Source organism: Lepisma saccharinum, chromosome 25 (genome assembly GCF_977018435.1).
Source record: "Lepisma saccharinum chromosome 25, izLepSacc3.1, whole genome shotgun sequence".
NCBI lineage: Eukaryota > Metazoa > Arthropoda > Insecta > Zygentoma > Lepismatidae > Lepisma > Lepisma saccharinum.
The window spans coordinates 23,072,723-23,088,951 of record NC_139253.1 but is presented as its reverse complement, the minus strand read 5'-3'; the positions used below and the strand labels follow the sequence as shown (position 1 = coordinate 23,088,951).

Here is a 16,229-nt window from a genome sequence, read left to right as displayed (position 1 = left end):
CTTTACTCAAAATTGCTAGTGTAAATTTATAAGCTATTAAAATTTAAAACTCATTCCTGTTCGAAAAAAGAAACTGCCAAGTCAAATTAATATTTCGTAGAAATACATATATTTTTCTTTCATGAGGCCAAGAGAGTATTTGGAGGGGACGGTGGCTTGGGAAGGCTATAGCCCCGGATCTCGATCTGCAAAGGGGCTTCCAGTGGGAAAACATTGCTATGAAATAGTCCAGAAGAAGGGGCGAAATGATCTTTTTTAAAAATGCCTCAAGAATACAAAGATATAAGTGGACATTTGACAAGCTTAGTCTAAAACTTACAACTGAAATCGTACGTGTGTGGAGGCAATCATGTTTATTATTCCGACACAAAAATGCATATTTTGGCTAAAAGAGCATTCATTCATTTATTTATTTTTGTCGTTTTACTGGGGGCAGATGAGAGAGAGAGAGAGAGAGAGACAGAGAGAGAGAAATTGTCGAACGAGAATAGGGTGCGTTCCTGCCCCCTCCCCCCTGTAGTGTGGTCACTGCCTATAGCTATGCTGGTGAAGAATGCACCAATTAATACGCTATTAAATAAAACAGATACTTTTAAAACTTTTAATCAAATTATTTGTGAACTATGATTTAAATTTTGAGAGAGCACATACCTGTTTAATTTAATTTGGATGAGTTAACTTCTGAAGTCTGCCATTTCCGAGCCTTCTTCCGGTGTAACTGCACTGCCCTTTGAGCCCTAGCTGCTGCGTTCAGGTGGCGGAACGAGCAGAATACAAATTAAAACAAACATGTGACAAATATATACAGGGTGTTGCAAAATACCTGTTACAACGCTTGGGAGGTGGTTCGACAAGTAAAAACGAGGAAAAAATGTCATGTGAAAAAATGTCGAAATCGGCACCGTTTGCGAGTGACAGGCGTGCGAAAATCGCCTCACACCATGCGTAAAGTACAATAACTCAAGAAGGAAGAAAGATATCAATGTCGGAATAAAAGAATACAAACAAAATCGTGCCTGACGAATACAATGGTGCAGCAATTGAGGCCCAGTGTAAATTGCGCAAGGTGACTCTCAAAGAAAGTGGGGAATCCCGATGGAAAATATAGGAAATTTACTACTATTTTCTACATAATGTTGAGATCGGAATGTAGGCAGTAAAAAATGACGACGTATGTCCACATGTCCCACTACTGCTGGGACACCGTCCCACACTCGGGAAATAGGAAATTCACTCGAAAATGACGCTATGCCGTCAAATTACGCTCAGATTGATTTCAGCTAATTGGTACAGAAAGCTCCACTAGAGGCGCTGTGAGTGTAGGTCACCTGTTACGTATTAGTGTTGGTGGATACTACGTAGAGACTGTAGTCGACCGTTGTTTTTCCTGTCTTGTTCTGCGTCTCGCAGCGTGGAGTTTAGTCTGGTGTGTGTGTATGGTTGAATTGCGCTAAGGAATACTGTACGTAGAGTACGTATTCCCGTGTTCTTTCTCGGTTTGCAACAACTGCGTGGACACCTGTGTGACATTACGTGGGTGCTAATCACGGTAGTTGTGATCCGTCACTCGGAGGGAAAGTGCCCCTGTTTCTGGGCAGTTCTCGAACAAGACAATGGTGGAGTACTCTACCCACGAGCTTGCTGATATGCATCTCGTTTATGGAGAGGCAAACCGAAACAGCCGTGAAGCACGTCGTTTGTATCACGAACGTTTTCCCAATAGGCGATTACCAGCACATGCACTCTTTCAAAGACTTGATGCTCGACTGCGTGAAACTGGATCTCTACTACCCCGTAGGTGGGATTGTGGAAGACCCCGCACTGTGCGCACTGTGCAATTTGAAGAGGACGTGTTGGACGCGATACGAGACCGTCCTGACACCAGCACACGTGTCATTGCTCGTACTCAACAAACCCACCATAGCAATGTGTTCCGCGTTCTTCGAGAGGAGGGATTGCACCCATACAAATTGCATACACATACTGCCCACGGACTTTCCCCTACGCATGGATTTCTGCCAATGGTACGTGCAACAAACTCTTTCCATTCCAGAGTTCCCAACAATAGTTTTGTGGACCGATGAGGCAATGTTCACCAGGGACGGCATGTTCAATAGCCACAACAGCCACGTCTGGGATATGGACAATCCGCATGCAATCATTGTGCGCCATCATCAACATAGGTTCGCAGTGAATGTGTGGTGTGGCGTAGTAGGTGACCACTTGATAGGCCCGTACATTTTGCCATCTACTTTGTGTGGTGGGAATTATCGGGTGTTTCTACATGACGTATTACCTGAACTTTTGGAAAACGTGCCACTGGCAGGTAGACAACGTATCTGGTTTCAACACGACGGCGCCCCCGCACATTTCGACCGGGGAGCCAGAGCCTTACTCAACGATATTTTCGGCGATCGTTGGATTGGCAGGGGTGGACCTTTACCGTGGCCACCTCGTTCCCCCGACCTCACACCACTGGATTTCTTTGTGTGGGGAGAAATGAAAAGGCTCGTGTATGAAACCCCTGTGGAAAGTGCTGAGGATCTCGTTGCTCGTGTTAGTGCCGCTGCTGGGACAATTGGTGACATGCCAGAGGTATTTGCACGTACCAGACAATCAGTGCTTCGCCGATGCCATCTTTGTCTTGAAGTCAATGGCGGACATTTTCAACAACGTCTCTGAGTATACCGGTGTTTGTGTGAGCCCCTATCAGCACCACATAGTGTCCTTTAGTGAAAGGTACGAGTGAAGATGCTGGATATCGCTGTACTTCATACCGTCGATCTGCATGTGCGGAGGTTGTGCGCTTCTCAGTGGAATCCCTTCCAGATGTGCTGTGCCTGGAAATGTTACATGCCATTGTGTGCGTTTTCTCGCCATTCTCCGTCTTCATTCCTTCGAGGATTACCCACTTTCTTTGGGGAGCTCTCTTGTAGTATATGTACAGCCTAACGACATGTGGCCATTGTTTAACTTTTGTTTTTCGTACTGCAAAGTAGTGTGTCAACATTAAGGGATTGAAAACTTTTTTTTATGATTTTCCAGTATTTTTTTCCATTTGGGATGGTGTCCCAGCAGTAGTGAGACATGCGACAAATTGGTTTCTTTTCTTCGAACCGCAATGTGAACCGTGTACAACAGGAGATTTGCAGTTATTTTCCTATTTCCCGGGTGTGGGACGGTGTCCCAGCAGTAGTGGGACATGTGGACATACGTCGCCATTTTTTACTGGCTACATTCCGATCTCAACATTATGTAGAAGATAGTAGTAAATTTCTTGTATTTTCCATCAGGGGATTCCCCACTTTCTTTGAGAGTCCCCTTGCGCAATTTACACTGGGCCTCAATTGATGCACCATTGTATTCACCAGGTACGATTTTGTTTGTATTATTTTATTCCGACATTGCTATATTTCTTCCTTCTTGAGTTATTGTACTTTACACATGGTGTGAGGCGATTTTCGCACGCCTGTCACTCGAAAACGGTGCCGATTTCGACATTTTTTCACATGACATTTTTTCCTTGTTTTTACTTGTAGAATCACCTCCCAAGCGTTGTAACAGGTATTTTGCAACACCCTGTATATATAAAACAACGTGTTGAAGCTATTGACGGCGCCAAAGAAAAGACAGAAGAGAAACGTGGAGAGTGCAGTGATATTTTACTTGAAGCAGTCACGTTTATTACACCCTTACATTTACATACAATATTAAAAAGTTCTGCTTTTAGATCTCGCACAATGCGTTTTTCACAAAAATGGGCAATCCCGCATTTTTTATATCAATCAAGCTGTGATATTTTAGATTTCTTCCGTTAGTTTTCTGATAATAGTTTTCACAGCTTTCCATAGCATTTAGGCATGATTTCAGTTGGCAAGAACAAAATAATCTTATTTCAAAACATAGAGCAAAAAGAAATCCAACGCGCTTAAGTTAAAACTCCCTTACATTGGAAGCCTGGAGAGAACAAAACAGGGGTTCCTTCGTAACACGATTTCTTGAATACCATTTTACACATTTGAATCAACTTTGTGATAAATTGATTAGAAAGGATGAATCTTAACAGTAAAAGTTGTAGCTTTTCCCCTGCTACTATATTTTAGAAGATATTCGTTGTCAAATATCTCAATATTTGCATAAGGAACCAGCCTTTTCCGTGCCGAGCGTTTCGACGATGACGTCATGCATCCACGAACGACTGCGCATACGATTTGCGCCGCCGAACGAGCACCCCCTGGAGTCTTCCTTGTCGTACAACCGTCTTGCTACCTTGTGTTCTGACGTCAGACGAGCCAGCCTAAGAGGTTAAGTTAGGCCTATTAGGTTAGGTTCCATTAGCAAAAATACAATGAAAAAATATTATTTAGGCTAAGAGAACCAAACATAGCTAGCCTAACCTAGCAACGTAGGTCTTTAGTGACGTCAGAACACACGGTTGCTCAAGTGTTGTGTGATAAGTGAGACCCAATGGAGAACAGCCCTAACGAAACACGTGACGTACGCGGGTTTGACTAGAGGCACACAAGTGAAGCACAAACCTCGCCCCAACAGATTACAAAGCTCCTTCCTATGTGATTCGCGTCATAATAATCAGAACAGATCCACAGAACACTAAACCTGACATGCAGGTAGAAAGGATCAGAAAGTATTTTTCACTTCATTGAAATGAAAATATTCGTGGATTATGCTGGTCAAGTTGTTTTAGATTGAGAGTTATGACGTAAAATATCGAAGGGCAGGCTCCAGATCCATGTGTGTGTCTCTAGGAAAACTCACGTCAACGCTTTAAGGCTAGTTTACATTGGTCGAGTGAGCGGGAGAGTTACTGGGACGAGTTACTGGCATGTCTGCTCGACTCGACCCTTCTATGGCGAGTAGCTTTTTACACACTTTCTACTCGACTCCAGCAAAGTGGGATAGTAGCTGCAGCTGTTTGGTACTCTTTTAACAGAATGAACCCATCGACGTCGTTGTCGATTTTTTTTAAAAAAAGTTCTGAAACGGTTTACACACTCTTTTTTCACGAGAAATGAAATAATGCACAAGAACATGTCTGAAAAAAAAACTAATTTCTTTGATTTTTCTATTTTCGATTATTCTTGGTTGAACGTAAAATCCTTATTTTTAATTTTATTTATCCTACGACAAATACAGGGTGTCCAGCTTAGACCTTTAACATTACAAAACAGTATAGCTTTAGTTACATTCAATTTCAAATGAAATTTATTGTTTGTATGGGACTGGCAACTGTGGCCATTTGCGAGAATCACCAGTACTTCGAGTTGACGTGACGCGAATGCGCGTGTAACGTATAAATTCCAAGATGGCGGAGTTGACGGTTCAGCAGAAAGTGTTCTGAGTTCTTTCACTGGCAGAAAATAAATCTGTGAAGCTTGTTCAACGTGCTTTTCGGCGTGAATTCAATCTTCAAAACGTCACGACAATGTTCCTTCCTATTTGAGTATTGCTAAGTGGGATAAACAACTAAGAGAAACTGGAAGTCTTGTGTCAGTGGGCGTGAAGTACGCGAAGCGGAAGGTATCAGAGGAAAAAAATGAATGATTCGCACTGCATTCACAAGAAGTTCAAGAAAATCAATAAGACGTGTCAGTTTAAAGCTCAACATTCCTCGGTCTACTATCCATGACGCTATGCACAAAAGATTACGTCTACGGGCGTAAAAGATCCAGTTACATCAAGGAATTTATCCTGATGATAAGACTAAAAGACAGATGTTTTCGGGCAAAATGTTAACCGAAATTGACAACAACAATGTTTTTCTGGACAAAGTGTGCTTTTCTGATGAAGCTGCATTCCACACGTGTTGGAAAGTTAACAAGCAAAATTGCCGTATTTGGAGAAGTGACAATCCTCATGAGTTTCGTGAAATTATGAGAGACTCGCCAAAAGTTAATGTGTGGTGTGGTTTAATGAAAGAGAAGATAATAGGCCCGTTCTTCTTTGCTGAAGATACAGTGAGAGGAACGAATTATTTAGACATGCTTCAGCATTACGCTGTGCCTCAAATGCCTCCAGAAACCATTTTCCAACAAGACGGAGCCCCCGCATATTTTACTATCATTGTACGAGAATTTCTCGATGAGCATTTTCCTAGAAGATGGATAGGAAGAGGTTCTAAACCACTTACTTGGCCTCCGCGCTCGCCGGATTTTCCCCCCCTAGACTTTTTCTTTTGGGGGTTCATCAAGGACCAAGTCTGCAGTATGCCCGTCGAGAACTTGGAAGATCCGCGTAACAGAATTCGTCAGGCGATTAACAATGTGACCCCTCAAATGCTAGTCAATACCTGGACGGAATTTAAATATCGTTTCGACATCTGCCGTGCCACAAGGGAGCTCATATCGAGGTTGTGTGAAGTGCTGCTGCTGGGACAAAAAATGCACGAGTTTTTCTACCAAAATGTAAATTTTGGTAATAAAATTGGGTTTCTCTGCAAAACTATGCTCTTTTGTAATGTTAAAGGTCTAAGCCGGACACCCTGTACATCAAGTCTCATCTCTTCAACTTCATACACCCGTAGTTTATTTTGTTTGTTCCTATAATCGACACAAATTCCATGGACACTCACAGACAAGACACAACACAGACTCTATACTGTCCGTCCTCAGAAAGCGTTTACTCGGTCGAGTCGCTGTCCTCCATGGACAGCCACTCGACTGTCTTGACTACTGGAACGAGTACTGGCTCCAGTGCTCTCCCCAGCTGTTTACACGGGAGAGTAGCTCGGTTTACCTACTCGCTCCAGCTACTCTTCCGTCTACTCGACCAATGTAAAACAGGCTTTACTCATCTGCAACCGCATCTAATACAGCTCAGAGTGGCGAAACTGTTGTGAAGGATGCATTTGGAACTCAACAGTTTGGACATAGCACAAACAAATGTCCCGTCCCGATCATGACTTCGGGAAATGATCGAGGGAAATATTTTATTATTCATTGAATGACGTAGCATACGACTATTTGTAACTAAACATAAACAGCAGTAAGACTTGAAGCTTACCTGGCGACGAATGATGAACAGATTCCCTCGGGCTATCGACCAGGTGAGTTGTGGAAATGATTCCAAGCTTTCGAGAGCTAAAAACACTCTCATATTCAGGGTAGAAGTGCAGTTCTGAGCGTCAACCCGGTGTATATACGTTCGTGGAGGGGGGTCCCGGTGAAGATGGCAGACCAATGGGTGGTGTCACGTACACAAACTGCATTGTTATTCTTTGAAATAAAGGATCATAGATGGCAGCATGCAAAAGGAACAACGGTTATATGAGGTGATGCATAAAGCAGTTTAGAAAGTTGGTAAGAGATGGCACCACCAAGGAGAACTTATACGATTGTAAATAGAGACAACGGAAAGAGCAGATATGATGAAATAGTGATTGTATATATTATTACTAATTATGAGGAAATAAATAAATAAATTTAACATAATAACAGGATATATATAAGGAGAAAAGGGGAATTATCATTCAGTAATGGCATAAGTGATTAATATACAAAAGTAATGAAGTCGAGTTGTAATTTCGATTTTGTGTCTATTACGGTTCCCACGAACTGAGAGTTTCGTGTGGCTTTTGGGTTGATTTCCCCAGGTGTAGCGCCATTTCACGGCAGCACCCAAGCACATTTGGAAGCGCATACATTGTAGCTCCAAGTTAAGGTTAGCGCCGGCTAGGCGGCGATCTTTAACTAACCCCTTTCTCTTTGTTTGTCTGGGGGATTGATTTTATTAATATTTCCGTAAATTTCGATCGACAAAGAAAAGGAAGAAGAAGTACATTGATTAGTAGAAGAAGAAGTATAGTAATCAATGCGAGAATAAGTATATTTTAGAAGTATAAGAAGAATTCTATTAATTAATGGAAGAAGAAGCCTATTGACAAATAGAAGAAGTGTATTAAATAATAGAAGAAGTATATAGAAGAATAAGTATATTGATTAGTAGAAGAAGAAGTCTATTAACTAATAGAAGAATAAGTATATTGATTACAAGAAGAAGATGCCATATTAATTAAGAGGCTGTAAGAAGAAGATGCCACATTAATTAGAAGAAGATGCCATATTCATTGAGAGGTCATAAGAAGAAGATGCCATAAGAAGAAGAGGCCATATTGATTACAAGAAGAAGAAGTCTAAAGAAGATCAGCTACAATAGAAGAATAATATTGTATAAAAGGATTTACAAAGATAGTAATATTTGTATATAATTATTCAAGAATATAGTACGAATTGTACCCTCCGTAGTGGGTTAAATCTGTTGTTTCCTTTCATATATTCTTAGCGTTAGTAACCTTGGTCTGTGCCCAGAGGTATCTCATTGTCTCTCCCCTGTGCTAAGCTGGTAGGTGCTTACGTGAAAGGACGTGGCAGTGGCGTGTCTGCTACGTGCGCGTTTCTGGTTAACTAACGCTAACCAGGCTGGGTCCAGTTCGAGCCACGTGTCGCGATTAAGATCGTGTTTTTCTTCATGAATAGCTGTTGTTTCCTTGATAATACGGTCCCAGTAGTTTGAGGTTTTGGCTATGATTTCTGTGTTGCTGAAATCTGGTCTATGTCCCTCGTTGATTGAATGTTCTGCTAGTCCCGACTTTTCAGGGTGGAAATACTTGGAGCTTTGATGTTCTTTACAGCGCTGTTCTGTTTTCCTACCCGTTTGCCCAACGTATGCTTTCCCGCACTTGCAGGTAATACAGTACACTCCCGGTGTTTTGAGTCCTAACTCATCCTTGGGGTTGCGTAGTAGGCTTCTGATCTTCGGAGGTGGTTTGTGAATGGTTTTTATGTTATGTTTCTTTAGAATTCGGCTGATAACTCCGGAGAGATTTCCGGTGTAAGGAAGGATGGCAATCTTCTGGTCAGCTTTGCCCGTGTCCCCTGGTGTGTCTGGATTCCCCGATGTGTCTGGATTCCCCGGGGTGTCTGGATTCCCCGGGGTGTCTGGATTCCCCGGCTTGTCTGAATTCCCCGGCGTGTCTGAATTCCCCGGCGTGTCTGAATTCCCCGACGTGTCTGGATTCCCCGGCGTGTCTGGATTCCCCGGCGTGTCTGGATTCCCCGGCGTGTCTGAATTCCCCGATGTGTCCGGATTCCCTGATGTGCTGGTCTTCTTGGACAGTATTCGTATTAATGTCATGTTGATGTTGTGTTGCTAGAACCCGTTCTGTTTGAAAGCTGTGCGAAGATGTATTTCTTCTGATAGATTCTCCGCATCGCTGATGGAAATGGCCCGGTGAAATAAAGTAGACAGAACTGTAGCTTGTTGAGATGGGTGGTGAAAACTGTTGACATTTGAGATATAGATCGGTGTGAGTCCGTTTCCGGTATACACTGTGTTCCAAGGATCCGTCTGGCTTGCGTCTGATGAGAATATCCAGGAACGGCAGGCTGTTGCTTTTCTCAGTCTCCATGGTGAACTTTATATTTGGGTGTTGATTGTTTAGATGATCTAGGAATGGCTGAAGAGTTTCTTTACCGTGCGGCCAGACGACTAAGGTGTCGTCGACGATCTATATCTCAATGCCAACAGTTTTCACCACCCATCTCAACAAGCTACAGTTCTCTCTACTTTATTTCACCGGGCCATTTCCATCAGCGACGCGGAGCATCTATCAGAAGAAATACAACATCTTCGCACAACTTTCAAACAGAACGGGTTCTCGGAACACAACATCAACATGACATTAAAACGAGTACTGTCCAATAAGACCAGCACACCAGGGAATCTGGACACATCGGGGAATCCAGACACGCCGGGAAATTCAGACACGCTGGGGAATCCAGACACGCCGGGGAATCTAGACACATCGGGGAATCCAGACACACTAGGGGACACGGACAAAGTTGACCAGAAGATAGTCATCCTTCCTTACACCGGAAATCTTTCCGGAGTTATCAGCCGAATTCTAAAGAAACATAACATAAAAACCATTCACAAACCACCTCCGAAGATCAGAAGCCTACTACGCAACCCCAAGGATGAGTTAGGACTCAAAACACCGGGAGTGTACTGTATTACCTGCAAATGCGGGAAAGCATACATTGGGCAAACGGGTAGGACAATAGAACAGCGTTGTAAAGAACATCAAAGCTCCATCAAGTATTTCCACCCTGAAAAGTCGGGACTAGCAGAACATTCAATCAACGAGGGACATAAACCAGATTTCAGCAACACAGAAATCATAGCCAAAACTTCAAACTACTGGGACCGTATTATCAAGGAAACAATAGCCATTCATGAAGAAAAAAACAAACTTAATCACGACACGTGGCTCGAACTGGACCCAGCCTGGTAGCGTTAGTTAACCAGAAACGCGCACGTAGCAGACACGCCACTCGATTGGTCTGCCATCTTCACCGGGATCCCTCCTCCACGAACGTACTGTGTACAGTTCTGGAGGAAATAAATCTGTAGTGTTACGATATGTGCTGATGATTTTTAAATTTCGAACTGTAAATACGAATAAGAATCTTATGACCATAGAAATATCAATCTAAATATGATAAGCTTAATAATTAATATTAACACCACAGTTTCGTATTTTGAATATTGTCGTGAAGCTTATGTAGTTAATTTGGATAGTTCGTATTGTGTAATAAGTTTCAAAACTGTACGAGCAAGAAATTCATTAGGAAATGCAATATCATAATATACACGCCCCTCTTGGCTGCGACGTGAGTACTGTATTAGTAATATAGTAATGGTACTTAATACTGCCAACAGTTGAGTAAGTAGCGATATTCCGTTCAGAGTTGTATGAACTTGAAATTACAGTAAAAAATCAATTGCAGTGGCTGTTCATAAAATAATAGCAACATAACAGCTTTAGTGAACATTTATTTAATCCGTTTATTCATCTGAACGAGTCCAAGGCGCTGGATGACAGAGAAAAACAGAAGTACAGGTAACACAAAATTTATGAACCACAAAAAAGGGTACCCAACAAACAAGGGAGAGTAAAGGAGGCCTTGAGAGAAAGATAGGGATTATTCAGGTAGTGCACTCTTCTGAATCTCACTGTTCAATACAAAGCCAATGATAGTTTAGATATTCCGGGGGCTCAGATCCTATCATAAACAGCCATTGGCTTAAACAAGTATCAGTTTAAAATGTACTAACTGGGTAGGGAAAGGCACATATCGTGTTAAAAGGAAGGGATAAAATATAGAACAATATACATTATTACACACGGGAGACATTTTACACTCATACTGATTCTCCCAGAAAATATAAGCGTATTTTTGAGTATGACGGCACAGCACATAGTTTAATTGAATGACAGTTTAAATTAACTTGTCGTTTAAGTTCGACACACTGTGTTATTAGCCTCATGTGCACGATCAACACTTTTCACTGTTTGTGTTGGCTAGTTCTCAGTAGTCTCACATGCATAATAGTCTTGTTATCGCATTGATGAGTCACATTCCACCAGTCACCACAACTTTTATAGGAGCTAGAGGTAGAATTGTTCTACATAAGATGATGCGTTGCAAACAGGGCTCATCCAATATTATTGTTCGATGCGAGTGATGTGCGGCGTTTTCCTTCAACTCCTGAGCAAGTTGTTTGCCTGGCTAAGGATTGCCTCGATAGCCCTTCCGAGACAGCAATTTCACGCGAAGCAAAGAACGAGGTGCCAGATTTATGTGAATTCAAATGCTGAGGTTGCTACCAGGAAAGGCTTTTGGAACCATTTTCCGACTTGAAAGTGTGAACAGGTGTAAGATATGTAAGTAAACCTCGATAGGACATATGTATGGTGTGAGGCCGCAATGGAATGTCTGGGTCAGAACGTAATTATCCTCGATGCGTACAGTGGAATAAGGCAGGTTTTGATGGTAAAGGGTCAGAATTATGTGGAAGAAAGCCAGAACTTTGTGGGTTGTGAAAAGGTCCTGAGTTTGTGAGTGGTGAAGAGGCGAAATATATATGGGTAGTAAAGAAGGCCAGAACTTTGTAGTTGGTGAAGAGTTCAGATCTTTGTTGGTAGTGCAGTTATAAGTGGCAGCAGGGCAGAACGTAATTTGTAGGGAGAGGCAGATATTTGTGCACAATGAAGAACAGTTCACTGAGGGCGGTGAAGAAGGCTAGAACTCTGGGAAACGAAAAAATTTAAAACATTGTGGACCGTGAAGAAGGCTAAAACTTTGAGGTATGAAGCAGCAGAGAACTGTGGGTGGGGAAAAATAACAGAACTTTGCGGTTAGTGAAGGCCAGCTTTTCTATATAGTGCAAAAAGCCAAAAATGTTATGAGTGAAGAAGGCCAGAACTTTGAGGGATGAAGAAGACTAGAGCATTTTGAGTGGTGAAGAAGGCAAGACTTTTATGGATGGTGAAGAAGGCCAGAACTTTAGAGAGCGGTGCCGGCACTGGTCCGGCGCTTCCCCGTCACTCAGAGGACCGTCTCGTTGGTACTGGTCCTAGGGCCGTTGACTAAGGAGTATCGGGAGCTGCCATTCCTCCTGGATGAAACAACGCCGTGGATGAAGAGTTCCTTGAACGTCTCTCGGAACTGGCGCGACATCCCGCAGTAAATGGCAAAGTTGATCGGATAGGAGACTATGATGAAGAAGTTGGTGAAGAGGATAAGGACATTCGCGCTGTGGTAGTCGAGGAGCTGGACCACGATGCTGGAGATGATGTGGAGGACCGTGACTATGGCCAGGGGGATCTCCACGGCCAGCACGACCGTCACGACGACGATAAGCATGAGGGTTGTGCAGTTCGAGTCCCGAAGCTTCTTACATTCGTTTTTCTTGTTCTCCTTGAAGAGCTGATCGCGACGTCTCTGCATCTCTTTCATGGCGCGAAAGAGAAGCACGTTGAGGACTATGAGCGAGATGCAAGGGACCATGTGGACGAAGATCACGCGGAAGCCGAAATAAAACGTGAAGTAGAAGTTGTCCCCGATACCGTGCACCCAGGGTGACGTGGTCACCCCGCAGACGAGGGTCCTCTGTCCCCTCCAATCGATCTGGTAAGGGAAGTAGTACCGGTCGACGAACCTCGTGGACTGGTGAAGCGTGGCCAACACCGATATCCACACGATGGCTTTCGCAACGCGAGGCATCGTGCACCAGGTGGTTGCAACCGGTGCGTGGCACACGTAGATGTATCGCTGCACGGCGAGCGCCAGCGTCAACCATATGGAGGCAGTGTGAAAAAGAGCTGGGATCACCTCGCTCATGATCTGCCATGCATAGCAAGCGGACACGGGATACAGAGGCTTGTAGTGGTTCCCGAACGTGTACATGTAGAACAACCACGGTGCAGGAAAGAGCAACGTGAACATATCCGACAGTGCCATGGCCATGAGAACCATGTTCGTGGGAGTCCTCATGTGCTTCTTCGAGAGCACGACAACGATCAGTGTGTTCGCGATGATGGTGATGACGAGTAGAAAAGGCATAATGTAACCGTACATGATTTGAGCATATTCGATAGGCGATTCTTGCGTGATATTCAAGTACTTCGGTGGATATCCTGTTTCGTTGGGGGAAATGCAGACAAGGGCGGTGCAGTTGGTATCCAGAGTGTTGTTAGACAAGCTTTCTTCGTCCTCCATGGTGTGGCAGCCTGGTGAGTCTAAGTTGCAATAACAACGATCATGTCATTGGTGGCGCCGCAAGTGGTGGATCCTGCAAAGTAAGATAATAATAATTACATGTGCGATTCAACCACTGTGTAACAAGGAAACATTATGTCTTATTAATCAAGAGAACATTACACAATCAAGCCAGCCCCCGTGGCGGAGTGGTTAGCGCATCGCGCTACGACGCTAGGGTTCCCGGGTTGGAATGATGGCCTGGGCACGGATGTTTGTGAGTGCCCATTCATGAATTTCATCATATCACCACTCATCCCCATCTTCGCAAATTAGCCAAACGTGGCACAAAAACGAAGTAAAATAAAGCAAATCAATCAAACATTGAATTACACAGTGAGAAGCTACAGTGGGTATAAGTTATGACGTAGAGAAGTGAATCCACAATACACACGGAATTGGTACATTGCGTAACACATGAACACACATGAATACAGGACAGTTTACTTTCCCTTGGTAGATAAGGTCAAGTATAGTGGGGGGGGGACTGAATGCAGGAAATATTAGCAGGCAAAAGGAATGTTGAAGTAAACAGACGCAATAGAAAACTTGAGACTAAATTCCACAAGAGATATCGAGATAAATGCTTAGTCAAACTATCCATCTAGCAGCTCATGTCATTATCTGCCTCCTTAATCTTATAAGTGGCTTGAAACCAAAAATCAGTACTCAAGACAATGTTAATTTTAGGTAACATGTAAGTAATATCTTAGTCTGCACTACACGCAAATTATGGAGAATAATTTGCTTCTATATAGAATCTAAACTTCAAGTCCTTAATGCTATACAAGTTCTGTTGTGTGCGAAACATACTTTAGAATTTGAAAATTTCTCTAAAAGATCACTTACAGAATCCAATTATTATCATTCAAAATATTACACATTACATAAAAACACACACACACACGATAAGTGACCAACTTTCGGTCCCGCCACCTAAGTTCCCGGGTTCGAATCCCGGCCTGGACATACGTGTTATTTGTGAGTGTCTATCATCAATTTAATCTAATCACCACAAATCTTCATCGTCACGATTGACCAAAAGTGGCCGAAAGGCGACGATAAAAAAGACAAATACGGTAGGGCGTCTTACTGCCACACAGCAAACGTGGGTTCGATTCCCAAGGCGAGTGAGCTCAGATGGGAACTTTTACGACACTGTCTTGTGGCTCCGAGGTTCGCCAAACCTCTACTGAAATAGATACCTGGGAACAACCCTGAGGGTAAAAGCAGTCGAAGCGCAGTGCTGATCACATCACCTTCACAAATGGCCGAGGTTGTGAATGTATGGAACCCCAATTCCAGTGCCGATACCCGGTAGAGGCACATAGTGGTTCGGATCCCACTTTAAATTGTATGTCCAGTCCCGATTAGCCTTACATAAAGTGGACTTAAAACACCAATTCAAACCAAACCAAGGCAAAGTAACATAAAATGTAGAAATATTACAATGTTGGGAGGATCGAATGCGAACACAATAATGACATGGAAATGCTACAAAATATATTGAGAATTTATTCCGTTTGAAAGTTACAATGTAAGCTAAATTGCACAGTGTCTCCACTGTTACTTACAGACTTTGCCGTACCAGGTTTAAAATGAAAATGAAAACCTCATTTCATTGATAGGACAGAATATCGGTAGAGTCATCCCTTACATAATTGAGCGACTACAGTCTATTTTCTGATAAGTCGAACAACGGAGGCGTGCCCAAGGAGGGCGCTTGGGGTCTTATCCGCTATTGGCTCAGCCTTCCTAAAAAAATGGAACGCCAATTGAAGGAAAATATGTCTGACTACTAAAAGAAGAAGGCACAGCTCTTACGGTGATATCTTTCCCTTATAAAATTCGTAGCCGCCGCCCTATTATAAAGTTGATGAGCTTCGGATATATCCTCTTAAAAACTATCTTCCCGTAGCTATTCGTTCGTATTAAGACTTGTCTGAAGGGAACGGTAGCACATGGGGAAAATGAATAAGGGGATAATGCAAGGTAACCCCCCAACTTATAGAGTAGGGCCAGACAAAGAATTCTGAAGAAAATTGTCCCATTATGTGAGCTTATATGATCTCTTGATCGGCCAAGGAACGTTTATGCTACCCGTTGTCCAATCACAGTGTCAAGTTTGCTCGGCATGGATTCTGATTACACTGTCATGTAGAGAGCTGCGTTCCTTAGATCACTGTTATTGTCAATTGTCAGAATTTTCAGAAATTTATGATCCTTACTTCGAACACCACACACGAGAAATATGGTATGAATTTAAACAACGCTCAAATTCTAAATATTACGGTCTTTCAGTCATGAGATGATGCTTCGCAACAAAATTAGTTTATATCCATGATAGTTGGTAAAACTAAATTTGATTCACTGTTCCATTGAAAAACATTGACGGTGCCAGACTTTATGGTGTTGCCAAATCTAAAGAGAAAAATCTATTTTCATCATTATCTAGTATTATCTTTTCTTGTTACTTTTATCGCGACATTTACCAGACCGATTTCGGGTCGTCATTTGGGTTTCCTTGAAATGATAATGTCGATCTTTCACAATGCATTTTTAGCATCACATGAAACAGCAGTTGATAAAAGTACTCTTTTATGCATTCCT

General features: G+C 42.7%; 2 protein-coding genes across 3 annotated transcripts in view; one reads left to right on the top strand and one right to left on the bottom strand.

Moving 5' to 3' along the window:
* The first annotated feature begins 9,691 nt into the window (after positions 1–9,691).
* On the top strand, positions 9,692–10,309 carry LOC145978721 (uncharacterized). The gene has a single exon (XM_083111528.1). It carries the CDS (start codon positions 9,692–9,694, stop codon positions 10,307–10,309), a length of 618 nt encoding a protein of 205 aa, XP_082967654.1.
* A 524-nt stretch (positions 10,310–10,833) lies between these two features.
* The window catches only part of SPR (G protein-coupled sex peptide receptor), a 476,822-nt gene continuing 471,426 nt past the window's right edge, over positions 10,834–16,229 (bottom strand). For both annotated transcript variants that reach the window (XM_083111284.1, XM_083111285.1), the window contains one exon: positions 10,834–13,653. In XM_083111284.1, coding sequence (XP_082967410.1) covers positions 12,408–13,580 — 1,173 coding nt within the window. In that variant the 5' untranslated portion in view covers positions 13,581–13,653 and the 3' untranslated portion in view covers positions 10,834–12,407. The remainder of the gene's footprint in view (positions 13,654–16,229) is intronic.